The sequence below is a fragment of the Coffea arabica genome, chromosome 4c (assembly GCF_036785885.1).
Source record: "Coffea arabica cultivar ET-39 chromosome 4c, Coffea Arabica ET-39 HiFi, whole genome shotgun sequence".
Lineage (NCBI taxonomy): Eukaryota > Viridiplantae > Streptophyta > Magnoliopsida > Gentianales > Rubiaceae > Coffea > Coffea arabica.
In genome coordinates this window covers 51,949,511-51,966,446 of record NC_092316.1, presented here as the reverse complement: position 1 = coordinate 51,966,446, position 16,936 = coordinate 51,949,511, and the positions used below count along the sequence as shown (strand labels likewise).

General features: G+C 37.3%; 1 protein-coding gene across 6 annotated transcripts; it reads right to left on the bottom strand.

Moving 5' to 3' along the window:
- Positions 1-978: 978 nt before the first annotated feature.
- Positions 979-15,712, bottom strand: LOC113740384 (uncharacterized). 6 transcript variants are annotated; one of them, XR_011813247.1, is made up of 17 exons: positions 15,483-15,697; positions 12,555-15,317; positions 12,341-12,469; positions 12,039-12,230; positions 11,883-11,935; positions 11,476-11,806; positions 11,265-11,349; positions 11,003-11,158; positions 6,711-6,806; positions 5,592-5,788; positions 5,227-5,442; positions 4,782-5,057; positions 4,527-4,674; positions 4,248-4,381; positions 1,950-2,036; positions 1,693-1,868; positions 1,195-1,577 (listed from the first exon to the last, which is right to left on the bottom strand). XR_011813247.1 is itself a non-coding variant. In XM_027267996.2 (16 exons), exons 2-16 carry the CDS (start codon positions 15,300-15,302, stop codon positions 1,782-1,784), a joined length of 4,923 nt encoding a protein of 1,640 aa, XP_027123797.1. In that variant the 5' UTR covers positions 15,303-15,317; positions 15,483-15,697; the 3' UTR covers positions 979-1,781. The 6 variants fall into 6 exon arrangements, 4 of the variants coding, with proteins under 4 accessions (XP_027123797.1, XP_071902460.1, XP_027123796.1 ...); XR_011813248.1 differs by having other exon boundaries at positions 11,476-11,794; XM_027267996.2 differs by having other exon boundaries at positions 979-1,868; positions 11,476-11,794.
- Between the last annotated feature and the right edge of the window lie 1,224 nt (positions 15,713-16,936).

Genomic DNA, 16,936 nt, shown 5'->3' with positions numbered 1-16,936 from the left:
CCGATTTCGAATTGTGAATTCGAAATCCGAATATCCGATTTGAAAAATTCAGTTACCGAATTCGATCCGATTTTGTCTAATTTGAAATCAGATATTCTGATTTTATTCCGAATTACTGAATTCAAAATTCTGAATTCAATTCGAATTCGGACGATAAATCGAAATTTTTCGATTTTGCACACCCCTACATACCTCTACCTTTGTTTCCCTCAAAAAATCTACACACGAATCTACAATATACATGTATTGGTTGTGTCCCTTTTTATAATAGGATATGAATTTTCTGCAAAATTTGAGTCTAGAATCTAGATATATTAATTGTCTCCGTTTTTATTTTTTTCATATATGAATTTTCTGCAAAAGGTATATATGAATATTTTGCATGACATAAATACATGCACAAAAAATTTGCATCTCTAGAAACATTCATTTTCTCACCAAAATAAATATATGGACAAAAATTCCTTGTTTGCCCACTAAATTATAAATCAATTGTGCTCCTCCTTTGTATTACCTTATATTCATACAAAAATCCTAGTTGAACAGTTTTTGTTAATCATATTAAATTATTAGCTTATAGCTTTTACATTTTAAGACCGAGTGACATAAAATAAATATAGCAAATACAAAGCGATAATTAGTTAGATATCAGTCTATAAATAAATGAAAATATTTGTTTTACAAAAAATGCTTGCCAGTAAAAGTGATCATTAATTACATTCTCGTTCTAAAAAATGTAAGATAATTTCCCTGTATTTCAAAAATGTTACTTTCACGATATTTGTTTTCAGCGTTGCTTTTATTCTCTATAAAAATGAAAATTAATTGGATATACGCTTGAAAAAATATAGGATAGTTTCCCTCTATTTACTTGAAAAAGTCCGGTTCTTGGTCTTTTTTGGGGCATGGTGGATGGGTGGTGGTGTGTGTGTGGCGGGCGAAGGAAGCTAAAGCAAATTAGGAAAAAGTAGATCAGTATTAGAAGGGCACATGATCTCGCTTTTATCAATTGTAACACCACCATCATCATCATCATCATCCACCCTATTACAGAGTCCCTCGTCACAATACGCTACCCAAAACTTTTCTGCAAAATTTTTAGGTGTTGCAAAATGCAGACTTACTATGGGGGGCTGGGGTGGTAGGTAACCCCTAAAGGGTAAAACATCTCATCTGTACACAACTTCCTCATCGTACTGGAAAACAATGAGCTATAATATATGAAACTAATAAACTAAACTTTCCTGTATACATCTGTAGCAAGGATCCATCCGCTAACAAAAGGTGCTAGTTGCCAAGTGCCACTTAAGAGGCTGCCATTTCACATGCCCCAACTATTTAATTTAGGGCCAGGCAGGCAACTATTTACTGGCCCTCAACTGTCACAACTTAATCCTATTTTTACAGCCGAAATGCCTCGTTTTGTGAGATGCCTGGTTAATTTCAACACCAACAAAGGCTCAGTTCAACAGGCTAGTTAGCACCAAAGTCTACTCTCTCGGTTCAATTTACTCGCTAATCTTCAGACAAAACTTCTTTCAAAACTTTGCTGCAGGCCAATGTCTCCTGCTCTCCTCCTGAAATACACAACAAAATCTCCTTTTACTCGTATTTTACAATTCTGGACTCGTGACATTTCCAACTTCCCCTATTATATTAAAGGAAGTGTGTATCTTGAAGAGCTAGCTGTACACGGCAAGTATATCAATTCATGGATGCGTTTGACGAGCGACTTGTAGCCCATGGTAAATATATAATTTATGCGATGAACTCCCATCACACTAATTCACGGCTTCAAAAAGGAGGACTTGAGGTTGCAAATGCCCTCTCTCACACATGGTAAGAACATCCTCCCAGCCACCGATTACCTATATTTCAAACCTCAGATGTTTACTTGTTTCTTGAAACAAAGGTATAGAAGGTATAAAAGCAAGACAAATGAGATTTACCTTCACGGTTTTGTCGTCATACATAAGCCACCGTTCATGATCCTGACTGTACGCAAAACAGTGATAATGCTGCCCGTAATAGCAAACCTAGAAAAGAAATTGAGAAAAGACCATTAGAAAAAAAATTTTCAACCATTCTTTTTCAAAGATGAGGGTCCAGTCACGTTCATCACCAATACAACTAAAATAACCACTTCACAAGCTATCGAATAGCATTTAAATGCATTAGAAGTTGTTCATTGTATCTTGTCCATGGTGCTGAAAAGATCAGGAATTTTAAGCAACATATTTTTCAGAAGAGGGGCGTGTGTCAGTGTGTGTGCATGTGTGTGAGAGAGAGAGAGAGAACAGCATTTAAAGGGAAGGTTTCTCTGTTGACATATTTGCCTTGGCTGTGTGCCTGAGTGTGTGTGTGAAAGGGAAACATCCCCCGCACGGTGTTTTTTTGGGGGGGGGAGGGGGGTGGGGGTGGGGGTGTTGATGGTGAAAGCCTTTGAAGTGACGGATGCTAAGCTAAAGTTGATCAACAAAGTAAATTGGACACACATATCTAATGTCAAACAAGTGGAGTAAAAAAAAATGATGGCTTGAATCAGAGCAACTAAACATATCACAGTTCCCCCCCCCCCCCAACAAAAAAACAACACAAAAAAAAAAACGCCCGAAATATAGTAAACTCTCAAATCCCTCAATAATATTTTTAAAACTTACCGAGAATAAATGTCATTCATATTCTTGCAACATTTGGTTTTGTAACAAACTTCCCTTCTTCACATGACTTCTATTCAGACAATTATACTCCAAAGTTTTATTAAAATATGTATCATACTTGAAGTCTTAAGATTCTATTTTTCAACAAATATGAACCCTTCCCACCCCACCCCCAAAAAAAAACCAAACAAAAAAAAAGAAAAAAAAACCAACACCACCACCAAAATAAACTTCTGGGGTCACTGTAGATGTTTTGGTGGTGGCTTAAGATAATCTGAAATGGAATCAGGTAAGATATCTGAAAGCTAAAAAAGAATAAAGAAAATACTGATAAAATTAGAAAGAATGCCAAGGATAAATTAAAGATGCCACAGATAGAGACACACCAGACAATTTGCAAAGTGTCCAATTTGCCCTTATAATTATCAATTAAGAATTTTGGCTGGAATTTTCAACCACAATCAAGAAAGTGAACAATTATTTTAACCATGTATCAAGTGCAGCTTTGAGGGCATATAGATTTTCCCTTATTTCTTGGAAAAAAAAAATACTTACCTACACAACAGATGTTTCAAGAGTTTTAACTATTTTTAGCCCACAAATAACCAAGCTGTAATATTAGTAAACATACTTTTGTGAAGCTTAAGTAGAATGCTCAAATCATTTAAACCTTCTAACTGTTCAATCAGAATCTCTTAATATTTTTTTCTTATCTTCTCTAGGGATTTGACAATGTTGCATTTGACATCCAGCATAAAAGTAAAAGAGTTACAAATGATAATTAGCCATGACACAGCTTATGTCATCAATTTGAACAGTATTCAACAACCTATTGTGAAGCTTGAGTAGAATGCTTAAACCATTTAAACCTTCTAACTAACTGTTCAATCAAATAGCTATAAATATCACGCAAGGTTCATAAGCTTCTTCATGAATTCTTTCATAACTCCAACCAAGTGAATTATTCAAAATAAATTACCAACTAAGACAGAAATGCAAAATTCATCTTGTCATATAAAGCTTAATTGTTGTTACCAAGTCTCACTTGATACGAATTGAAGAAGCACAAAAAATTCTCTAGAAAAATCAGAGAATCACAAGGAATTCAACATCTTTTAGATATCTGATCAAACAACAGCCATCAAAACTTTCATGGGAAATATATGAACTCATGTATGCATACCTACCTTAGCTGCGTCTCTTTTTTTATTTTAAATAAATTTCGGAGTACAGGAAGAAGAAAAAGCAATGATTTAGGGGAAAAGGGAAGCAGAATATCTAATGCTAGTTCCAAATTAACGAAACCAAGACTCTTCCCCAGTACAAGATCCCCTGAAACGGAGAAAAATAAGCACAATTTAATGGACCTTTGCCTTGCACATCTGCACATACCACATATTTGCATGCAAGTCTAAGGAACCTCTTATCTGATTATACTGAAATGTTTAAAGGACGCAAAAATAAGCAAATAATCAAACTTTTCCAGAAAAATAACAATAGTTGAGACCGGTAATGATAGGACAACTAATCCAGTTTTCAGATACAAGTTCGCTCATAATCACCAAAACATAATCCAAAGACGCATACCACTGAGACCAAGCAGTGCCTATTTTTTGGATCAAGACCACGATAAAGGACACTGATATCCATCTCTGTAGATAAGGCTGTCAATGTGGCCTTTATGTCATCAACATGTTCACAGGTATTCTGCCAACCCAAAACTGAAAGATGCATAGGCAAAGAGGTAATTTAGATCTTCTGCAATATCGACAATGAACAAAAAAAGTAGTTCTTTCGACATCTAATTCACTCTTGCATTTAGGCAAAAGACTGAAAAAAATTAAAAAAAATAAAACAGATAGATACCTGTTGTGAAAACATGTGGTGGGGTCGACAGAATATGATGGATGTAGTTAAGCTTTCCACAGCCACCAGCTTCAGGATCACAAGCTAATTGGTGATTCATCTCAACAAGGTTCAGAAGCTCATCAAAAGAGCTTTCTGGACACATAACCTGAAAGGTATCCGCAGACAACCACATTTTTTGTTAAGAGGATAAGAGTTTCCACTATTATTTATGTAATAAACTTAGATATTTGACCAGACTCAAACATAATATACCTTCATAGTACGGAGAGCACTGGCGTTGATATTGTGGAAGAATGAAGTGTACTTTAAGTGTCTGGACTCCAGACCACAATTGTAGCAATTCATTCTTTCAAATATGTCCATGCCAAAAAGAGAATGTGCAACGCAAGCACCATTTGTGCAATCCCAAGAGCCCATGCAGTTGCTATCTAATGATTCGGCATCAGAAGTACACATGGTTGAAGTAAATGATCGATGAAGGCAATCAAATATGACGCCCAACACTTCTGAAGCATCATTCATTTGTCCCTGTATGTAGCATTCGTGTTAGCCAAAATTTATGAACTGAGGAGTAATCAGACACCACAAGCATTCACTCCTGTAGGTTTTACAGGCTAATAAAATTGCAGATAGAAGGAAAACTTGAAAAAAAAATAAATAATAAAGAAGAACCACCAGAAACGGCTCAAAGATTTACTTCTTGGAAGAAATTACTATCCGGATAGAGGTTGCTAAGGGCAATTCTCAGGGAAGTAGGGGCAACAGCTTCTCTTCGTGCATCCACTGAAGCAGTGTTCAGAGCAGCAAAAATATCATATAATGCACATACAACACAAGGATCCCCAACATGTACATGTTCTGATAATGATCTCTTCAAAAATTCATCTCTAAACCGTCGTAAGTGCCACAAAGACTGAAAATAAAAGACGCCAAAAATAACAGAACTCAGCATAGACATGATACTTGAAGATAAAAAAAAAAACCAAGCTAATCGTTGACCCCAAGAAGAAGCCAACACCACAATAACAAAAGTAATACATGGAAAAGGTTCCTATATCAAACCTGAATAATGACATTTAAAAAGCAATTGTATTCGCCAATTTCATTCTTTAACCCTGTACCATATACATCCATCTGATCTAAGTTTTCAGTCATGATCTCATCAGCAGAAATGACCGAGTCAGTTGCTGCAGGAAAGGTTTTGGGCGGCATTCCCAACTTCGCTGCAAGAGGCAATTTCTGATGCGCGTGAAAAGAATCTGGCATTAACAACACAAAAAGATGGAAACATCAGGTACAAGTTATTTAATTGACTCATGAGAAACTATAACACTGATTTTGCACGCAAGCGCATCACCATGAAATATCTCTAATGATCAGACTAAATTTAGTCATAGTCCCTGGGTCAAAAGCCAAGAAAGTTAGTTGTGCTGCAATCATTACCAAATTCACCAAACCACCTTATCCTTTAGTAATTTTTTTATTTTTGCAGACAAATACTGATTAAGCCAGGAAATTTTGTTCATGATCACAACAAACAGGTTTGGGAAAATCCAGAAATCAGAACAAGTTATCTTCCAAAATGAGGCAACTAATCTTTTTCATATAAGAGATCCCATTCATTCTTGCGGGCAAATTTTCCAACATAGTACATGCAAAAGGAAGCTTTAGACAAGCTCAATGAGGCTGTACTCAGAAGAGAATAAGGTCATTCTTCATCTTCCAAAAAAATTGGTATCAGGAGGAAATTTGCTCACATGTTTGTAGAAGACTCTGGCAAAAACAATCCAAATATATGCATGTTCACTACAGACAGAAACAACACAACAATCACATACATGTATAAAATTACATACGTAAATACATGCATGTATACGTAAATCATCAGTGACCCACTGCAATTCTTGATTTCTCCAAAAAAAGATTAAAAGCAAATAACAGCACTCCAAACACAGAGATAGGAAAGCACGCAATGGGTTCTTCATAGACAGCACAAGATTTTAAATCTTAAAAAAATGAAAAGTTCAAAAGATTATACTAATTCTAATATGCTACACAGGTAAAATATACAACATGAACTATAATCTGGAACTGATGACTCACTAAATAATTAGCTAAACCAGCAAACAAAATAATTTAAAACAAAGAACAAGCACATCATGTCTTGAGAAAGAGACAAACCAAGACTTTGGCGTACAGCTTTCTTGAGGTCAGCTTGGAACCTTTCTTCATCATCCTCCTCTGCCTGTAGTTGTCTCAATGTCTTTGTTCCATCATCTGCAGGACAAGAATAATGATATTTTTCCTCCAAAAATAAGAAAAAGAAAGAATAATTTTATCCTGTAAATCTTTAATAAAAGATGAACTCAAGTAAAAAGATATCATAGGAAATCTTAAAAGTTAATTCTGCAGGAAAAAGAAACTAAAACAAAAGAACAGGATTGTTAATCTTTCAAATAATTGTGCAGTTGTAACATAATACAGTAAATCTCTTAAAAGCATGCTATTAGGATGAGCAACAAATATGATAGAAATCAGAGTGTGCATCAAAAAAGACAGGAGAATACTGTAAATGTTACATAAATAACAAAAGCAATGTGAAATGATAGAAATCAGAGTGTGCATCCAAAAAAGACAGGAGAATACTATAGATGTTACATGAAGTTACAAAAATAATGTAAAATGAAAAAATGTGCGATTTGAAGAAAAGTTAATTCCATTACAATGACAATAAACACTCTGGAAAACAACAACGAACTTTCACTTATGTATCGAACTAATTGCAACAGGAGTGAGATTATACCAGTCTCCTTGAACTTTAACAGGGAAAATGAGGATCGACTAAGAACTTGCAATAGTAAAGCATTGAAAAGCATTATCTTAGACCACATCAACAAGATGATCACCTCTAAACCTTATGAAAACATTAGATAGGACATCCCTATGGCAAAATTTGTCAAGCCATGTTCACTGTCATTCATTTCTAGGTTAAGATACACAACCCTTTCCATACTCCATAAAAAAAACAAGCATAAAATAACTGCTAACAGAGAGAAAAGCATTTCAGGGAAAAATCTTAAGGACATCCAAAACAAAGAACCTACCCTACCACTCAGAAGAAACCCACAGATATTCACTCTCTGAGATTCATCGGTGCCCAGCAAAATTTTCAGTACAACTACAGGTATAAAAAATTCAACACATCAAAAATGCCAATTGTTCAAAGTTGGATAAAAGATTGATTTCAGATGTTGGTTTCACTCGGCTTTAACCAAAAACTGGATTCTTAATCATCAAACATATTTTTGACATCAGTATTTCCAAACTGATACTGAATGGATAATGATCCAGTATTTTATTGGAAATTTCGAACTCCTGCACCAATTTCCACAGCAGAGTTCAAACCAGGTGAGAAACATTAAGCAGCTCATAATTCATAAAATACTAATTATGTGCACATATTCGATATGTCAACCTATCAAATAAAATCTGAATATCCATCTAAAGTTCCAAACGCCTACCAAACTAATGATCGCACAACCAATACCATATGCAGCTTTTTGTTCCAAATGTTTTTTGTTCAAAATCATCTGCTAGTTGTCAATATCAATTTTGTTAGTTTTATGGAAGGTATCTATATGAAAGTTAAAAGTAAGATACCAAAAAGCTCACAAGCTTTCTGCTTCTCTTTCATATCTGGTCAACAATTTTTTAGTTAGACATGACATGCACATATGGATTTTGGGACAAATCTCTCACAATTACATTAAAGAACTGAGGAAAAAATGCTATTTGATTCACTTTCAACAAAAACAAGCAAAAAAATTCCCATATACTTCCACCAAGAAGAATGCAAAAGCAAAAAAAAAAAAAAAAATTGCCTCTCGTTTGGGGCCTCCTAATTGGTTGACCATCACTGAAACCCAAGACCCAACTTATGCTTCACACTTAATACAAAGTTATGACTATTTCCCTACCCCTCACACACCCCTGCCCCCAAAAACAAAGAAAAACTAAAAAACTGACTATTACCATCAAATTATTCTACATTAAAAGACAGTTCAAAAGTCAACAATCCTAAATCCACCTACCAATAAAGCGTCCCAACTACCACAACCGTTAATATCTGATGCTTGTTTGAAGCACTATGACTTGCAGGACAGATGAAAACTCTAATGCATCAAATGAATCTATTGCAAAGAGCAGCTAAAGACCACACGACTTTTATCCACCATGACTAATGACTAGATTGGTTATTACCCTCAACCTTCAGGAGTTGGCTACAATTACTGATTATCATTGTATGAAATTCCCCCTTAAAACCTGATAATACAACAAAGAGTAACCTATTTCTATTCTTTTATCTTGGTTGTTTAACACTGAACAGGGCATAAGCAACCACTTAATGAGCACAAGCATCCTGCATTTATACAGCTCCTATTTCCCTCAAGGATGAGACAGACAGGACAATGCAACTTCTTAGCTTGATGCTCAGTGTTGTCTTTTCATTTCTTCCTTTTTTTCCTTTGGTTTCACTTTCAAAATGAAAGGAGAGAAACATCTAGGAAGAAATAACTCTAGCAACAGGAAAAGAGAATGTCTAAGAGCAGCTGTTTGCATAGGAAGGTGTAGGAGCTAAACCACTCTTGCCCCTTCTTCCACCAGTCTTGGAGCTGGGAACTGGGAAAGAGGAAATGAAAAAGGAGTGAAGCCGCTCAAACACCAGAAGCGGCAGACTGATAGTGGTCCCATTTCTTTCATGTAGTGCCCAGGTTACAATTGTGGAGTAGAGTGAAGGGTCTCGAAACACTACCAAGGGATGCAACACCTCATAAGGTTCAGTATTTACCTCAATTATTATGCAGATCAGATTTCTAATTTGACAGTCCTCACCGAGGAAGTTCACATTTGGTAGAGTTGCATAGCCTCCCTCAATAAATCAATAAATCAATAAATAACCAAAATGGAGATACAGATTTCATCTATCAACAATAGCAATAAATTCAAAATATTTGTCTTTTCCGTCACGAGTCCCATCAAAAACTCATGTAGTCAAAACCACAAGATCCGTAGATAAGTTGTGCAAGTGTATATATCTTTGACTTTTCGCACATAAACTTAACTCGGGAAAAACATTACTTCTTTTCAGTCATTCTCCAAATTGGTTCATGGGTTCCAAACACCACACTGAACCCCTCTTGCCACCTGCCAAGGCAAGAGATGTTTGTCCGTTTATTCCTTCTTTTTTAATGTTCAAAATACAACCTGTCCTCCTCATTCTCCATCTACATCCTTAAAAAAATATAATTAAACAAGAAACCCAAATGTCCAAAGAGAGTAAAAAAAATGATAGAAAAACTTCTCTAAGTTCCATAAAATATTCGAGTCTCGTCAAATTAGCACAGCTAAAATACAAGCGATCTGCCTTTGCACGCAAGCCAATCCCATTGATACAATTTTTACGTTGAAAACACCAAATCAAAAAATAAGACAAAATGAAAATACTTTATTCATATCAGCCCAAATATTTACTCATATGATATAGAACCTCAAGATAAACCACCTCAATGAACTGGCCAAAACATTTACCTAAAATAAGGCCAAGCTAGTCAAGTAAGACAGCCTAAGAAACAATGAACAAACTTTTAGCCATGTGGTGGACTTAAACTGAAAGAAAGAAGGTCAATGAAGCAAATTCAATCAAGCATGAATAAAGAGATATGTAGTCCTATCAGAATTTGACTATGAGAAGAGTCGATTAAAGTTATGAGATTAATTACTAAAAACAACTAAGAAAATTCATGATGCTCAGTTTCTGAATCGTTTTGCATGTACATGAGGTTGCACATTTAACTCTAGCCAAGGACCAAAAAACCCCTTCAATCACGTATAGGAGAGCACTGCTGCCAACACCACAGAAGAAAGTGAAACAAGAAGAAGAAAACAATGAAAGGGAGCAAACTCAAATGATAATGATCAGACAAAAAGACAAGATGGATGGAACCCAATAACATCCAGTTGACTGAGAATCAGCTGGAAACCACAAGAGCAAAACCAACATGCCAATGTCTTGATGCATGACAAACTGGAAACTACAAGAAAGTTAAAAAGCAAAAGACACTCAAACATATCAACTAGTTAACTCGGAAAAATAAATTAAAAAAATTGTTAACTAGCAAATGGCTAGGTGAGAAAGAATATGCCCACCAATGAATTCAAAGTAGATACTTAATCGTTCACCTAAACCCACCAAAGGAACACATTCCATGACAGGGGCAAGGGTTAGGATCGCCAAAAAGTTAGGATCAACAGAGTCTTCAAATCATTCTGAAGTATTAGACAGTTGTTAAAGTTCCCATTAGAGTATTGATGCTATGAGCAAATCATAAACTAAAATTCAACTTAAAACTGTTTCCAAAATAATACGCATCAAAAGAGTTCATTATAAAGTGAAATGCATATATTGAACTCACCATGTGCTTCATCCAAGGATTTGAATTCCAAGTTTTCCTTTTCTGATAGCACGGGCTGGTTAAGTCTAGCTGCACCTTTTTGCCGTCTATTTCTCCTTCCTGACCGTCGATCAGAAGGCAACAGGCCATCCTCTATGCTTCCTCCGTTGGGCAAGCCTATAAGACATGGCCAAACTCCAAGAAGTGACAAGCATTCCAATTCTAATAATCCTAAACCATATTGCAACAACAAATTAACAATTACACAGCCAAGTAAAGTTACCAGCTTTTTGTCCAACTCCTTCAACGCCATCCTCTAGAAAACCTTCCATGGCATTTGAAAATCCATTCTTCTGTACCATGGGTTCCTAAAAGTTGCAGGTCATAAGTTACAGTCTGTTCAATAATGTCCTCTGACTCGAAGAAAGAAAGCCGAAAGGCACCAAATATCCATCTATTTTTTATTCCAGGAGTTACAAATATAAAATACTCACTTTTTTTCTATATTTCCATTGGACATTGACATCATGATCATCTTCCTGTTGCTTCAAGTAAGTATCAGAGTGAGCAATTGCAGCAACTTTTTCTGGATTTATCCCTACAGTTCTCTTATGTTGCTCAGCTAGATGCTTCTGTTTAGCTTCATTTTCAATACGCCTTTGATATTCCAAAGTTTCTTCTAGCTTTCTCTCCTCAGCTTCAAGCTCAATTCTACGCCTGACTTCCTCTTCCTCTTGTTCTAAGGTGTCACCATTTCCAGCATTCACTATCTCAGCATGTATATCTTCTCCCTCGTGTGTGACTGGATATGAGCTGCAACAAAACCTTACTCGTATTTATAAAACAAAGATCAACTTCAGATGGTTCACATTAACATGCTCAGACTAGAAAACAAACATACATTTCTTTAGTAGTCTCTGAGGAAAGCATATGTAGCTCACTGCCACTATTAGCCTGAAAAGGAATAAATTGCCAACCATAAATGCTCCAGCTGAGCAATAAACTACCAACTAGGAAGGCGGTAACACAAAGGGATATCTCAACACGAAATTCGAACCTTTGAATCCTTGGCTTTTCGAAAATCCTTGTTCTTTTTCTTATCTTTTGTTTTCTCATGCATATGACGAGCATTATCACTTCCTCCGCTGCTGCCCTTCTTAGAATCAAGAGCAAGTTCTGCCAAAAATGCTTCTCTGGCGGCATCAGATTTCTCTGTGGCATCTTTCTCTGCAAGATCCTCCAAGTGAGCCTGGAGAAAGAGAACATAAAGAAAGACAGCAAGACAAAGCCATCAAAATTAAAAAAGTGAGCAAAAGCATAGGATGAGTCAACTAGAATGTAAGAAAGTCCAAAACAAACCCGCATATATGACTTCACTAGGGGTACTAAGATTGCCCGGTAATCAAAAGCAGATGCAGGCACAAGTTTAGCTTCCAACTGCTGCATCGCAGCTATTACTCGCATAATTCTTGCATCAATTTTACTGAGCTGCATTTACAGAAAGTAAGGATAAGTAGCATAGTAGTACAATTCACATGTAGGAAAAGGATCAATCAATGAGTAAAGCACCAACCTCAACAGACACATGTTCTTTTTGTCTAGATATCGCAACTTCTACACAGGAGTCAACCTGATGCAGATAATCCCTCGTTCTCCAGTCTTCGTCTTCACCAGATTCCAAGTCACATAATTGAGATGTCATGCCACCATAATTTTCCTCAAATCCAAACTGATTAACATTTAGAGATTCTGCTTCCTTCAAGATATTTGATATAGCATCCAATTCAAACCTATTGCTCATAATGGTAAGTTCATTATCACATTCAATGAGATCCTCTCGTCGTTTCCTTAAAACAGACTCGTAACTTCTCCGGACAAATTCAGTTACATGCTCCCTTTTCTTACCTTCTTCTAAACAGAGATCCTCAACGGCCTGCAGTGCCTCATCATAACTTAAATGCTCCAATTTTCTCTCACACAAGCCCTGTAGGTTGTAAAATTCCTTCTCAAGTAACTGGAGAATTTCGATACCCTGTTGTGCTTTCTCTTCTCTCCCCCGCATCCATGATGCCAACTGTTCCCCACTTGAAGGACCGAAAAATATCCAGGATAATAAAGCATCAGAGTCAAGTAAATTACCACTGTCATTGCTCATATCAGGTAAATTTGCAGCACTAATATCCCCAGTTACTACACTATGGCAAGAGCTGGGAATATGCTTTTGTGGCAAGAAATGCTCATCCAAACTTAAACATGAAGCATCTTCACTCAAAACTAACTTCTCCAAAACCTTTACACCTTGATTCCCACTATTTGCATCATCCACTGCATTACCTTTATCAGGATATCTACCTAAGCCACAAGAATGATAAAGCTCCTGTATAAATTTCAGAATTTTTTTCAACTCTGGAGCACCCAGGAAGCAGATGCACAAAGGTGTTTGGTCAATGTTATGATTAAGAAGTTGTGAACCATAAGCTAGCCCTTGCAACTCCTCCACTGCAAATCGCATAACCTTGTTGAGATGACTTGAAGCGAGATATTTATGTTTTATGAGGGCCTGGAAGATAGTATGGATTCTCTCAAGAAGCTTTGCACGCTCAATGTCATCAGACACTGGCCAGCTATCCTGAGGGAAGCATGCCTTAGTTTCTTGATTATCATCACAGTCCATCCAAACAATGTCTGAGATCTTATCATACTCTTTGCTCTTAATACTACTACCATTGCAGTTATCCCCTGATTCTTTTTTCCTAGGTGAAGAATCCCACTCATCTTCATTACAGTAACTGTCAGCAAAGCATTCATTGAAATCTTCAGTCTCGTTTCTGGGATAAGACTCATCAAGAAATTCAGACCCGTGAGCTTTTGATTGTTCTCCAAGGGTTTTTATAGCTGTACTAACGTCCAGTGGCTTCCAGTCACAATTGAGAAGCATCTCAGCCCACTCATTCTCCACAATTTTAGGTATAACTCTCTCCATTTTTGGCAACAAAATCCCCATATGTTCACGTAAAACGTGATGTATGTGAGAGTCTGCATCAGCAAATTTTTCATTGCATCGGCAGCAAACAAAAAAATTCCAGTCTTTATTAGCTTCAGCAAATGTCAAAGCTTCACAGATCACCTCATTTGCTACCCCATCCTTGGACAAACTAAAATGAGCCTTAAGATCTGAAACCCTAACCCTAAGCAGATCCTTCTTCTTATCCAAACTCATGGAATTCCAAAATGACCTAACCCAGTCCTTCCTCTCAGCAGAAGATGCATTCTTCCTAGCGCTTCCACTTTTCCGTCTCTCTCCCATTCTCTGTCCTGACCCAGAAGATGAATCCAATATCCTGTCACCATCAGCCTGTGACAAGGGTGACTCTGACTTCTGTTGCAACAACCTGGCAGCAGCCACCCGAACCTCAATCTCCTTCCTCCTCTCCTCAGGCGTCTTAGTTGCCTTCTTTATCTCATTTGGCCGTCTTGTTTGAACCAACCTCAATTCCATTGGATCCTCTGAGACCCTCCTTATAGGAATCAACCTAAATTTCTCCTCCCCATTCCCCAAGTTCTTCATCCAAGTCGAGATGGATGCAATGTTCGACTTCTGGATCAGTGACCGAAGCTCACTCTGCACGTGAGCAATCCTGGCCTCAGCTGGAGTTAACTTCTGCTGACTCTCATCCTGCAAGCTCTCCTTCCCAGGGTCAACTGGATTCTCAATCGCCAATGCTCTCTCACACTCCTGCACAACCTCTTCGTACTCCTTCCCCTCATTTGCAGCTTCATACATCAGGTTAGCATAAAAATGAGCAAACTCAATCGAATTAGGCGACAAAGTAACCGCTTTACGCGCACTGTCTATGGCATTTTTCAAATGCCGCTGCTTAGAATTAGGATCATCGATAATGGATGCCACTTTGACACACACAGTCCCTTGAACACGGTGAATCAAAGCAGAATGGGGAGAACTCTCATGCTTGGAAGACAATTCCTTCATCAATCTAAGGGCTTTAGTATGATTTCCCCGGCGCAAGGCCGTCAAAGCACGCTCACATTCACCTTTAATAGAAGCATAAGAAGTCGATGCTAAGGAGGAAGAAGAAGCTGAATTAAGGCTTTCCGACCTGTTTTCTGACTCAGTACTCAACGGAGCTTCAGCTGTATTAATCGACGGATTCAACGAGATTAGGTTTTCTGGCTGTTCGGCTGATGCAACAGCACCGTCGCCAGCAGCTGACACCACGGCCGGAGGGGAAGGAGAAACAGCCGCCGGTGAAGAAACCGAGGGTTTGGAGCGGGCAGCGGAGTTTCGCTTCTTGTGCCCCATACGTATCAGTCTCTTCTACAGAAAAACAAAAAATCGCATGCATAAATTCACGCATCAAAATCCAACATTTGAACCACAAAACCTCAAAATTACCCGCAGTGCAGGGATTCTACAGAAAGAAAGCTCCAAAAAGATTACAAAAAAAAAAAAAAAAAACAGAGAAAGGAGAGAGCAACTTACTTTGGGGGCAGAGAGAGAAAATGCGGGGACGAAGTTGAGACTGAGGAAACAGACTGTCCGAGCATCACAAGTGATCGATCGAGAGTGAAAGTGGAGGAGGACCGGCGGTGGTCGAGGGTGGCGATAGGCGGGGGAATGGTGGGTAGGGTGGGGTGGCGACGGGGGGAATTGAAGATGACCAAATTCAGCGTGTGGGTGTTTTGTACTACTGCTATATGAATAATTGAATATGAGTTGGTGGTGCGCGAGACTGTGTGTGTACACACTACAATGCACCAAACCGCAAATGGTATGGTTGGGGAGGTTTTGGGAAAATGCGAAATGTATCTTTCGTTAGTAAGTACAGTAGTGTATGGAGTACTTTACAGTGGAAGCTGTTGAGCATGAGGATCGTCGCCATTGCCAGTTAGCCAAGATTAAGGGTCCAGATTGGCTCAAATTTTCATCTTTTAAAATACGTGGCTGTGATTTGCTCGCGAGATAATTTTTGGTCTCAATCAAATAGGTTAAAAAGCAAAACTATTAAAAAAAAAAATTTTTTTACAATAATGGAGAGCTACTATTGTCATTCAGTGATACAGTAAATTTTAGGGTTAATTCCACTTTGTCCCCCCAAATTTTGGACAATTACCCACTTCAGTCCTTAAACTTCAAAATGGGACACTTAAGTCCCTGAACTTATAAATACCTCCCACTTAAGTCCCTAAACTTATAAAATGGAACACTTAAATCCCTAAATCCTTATAAAATGGGACACTTCGACCACCAACGGCATTCAGGATTTATTAACAAATTTTCTTAAGTGGGAGGTATTTATAAGTTTAGGGACTTAAGTGTCCCATTTTGAAGTTTAGGGACCAAAATGGGTAATCGTCCAAAGTTTGGGGGGACAAAATGGTATTAACCCTACATTTTATGAACTACCCATTTTTGGGGAGGAAAAAAAAATTGTTTGAATGAGTTCGACTCCAATTGATTATCACTACTGATCAGGATATGCATCTGAGACATTTGTACATGAACTATCACTTTTTTTTTAAATGTTTTTGGACATAGTTCCGGAATCATATATCCCTTACAAAAGTTCTCACAAATCGCTCAATAACATAGTTTTCACTTCAACAGTGAGATTCAAACATTGAATCCCTCCAAATCAAACCAAATTCTTTTGGGCATACCTCTAGAATAGTATATTGTTTACAAAAATTGTTACAAATCATCCAACAATACAACTTTCACATTGACAGTAGAATTCAAATACTAAAGGGAATTGATAGTGGGATTCAAACACTGAATCCCATCCAAATCAGACCAAATCCTTTGTTTTCTGTCGTGATTAAACTCGCAAATGAAAGAAAAATATTCCTTCTTTCCACTTTCTTTTCTTTTCCTGTCAAATCTCATCCCCCAAACTAGCCATAAGAGTGCATTTGATAGAATTGAAATCTAAAAAC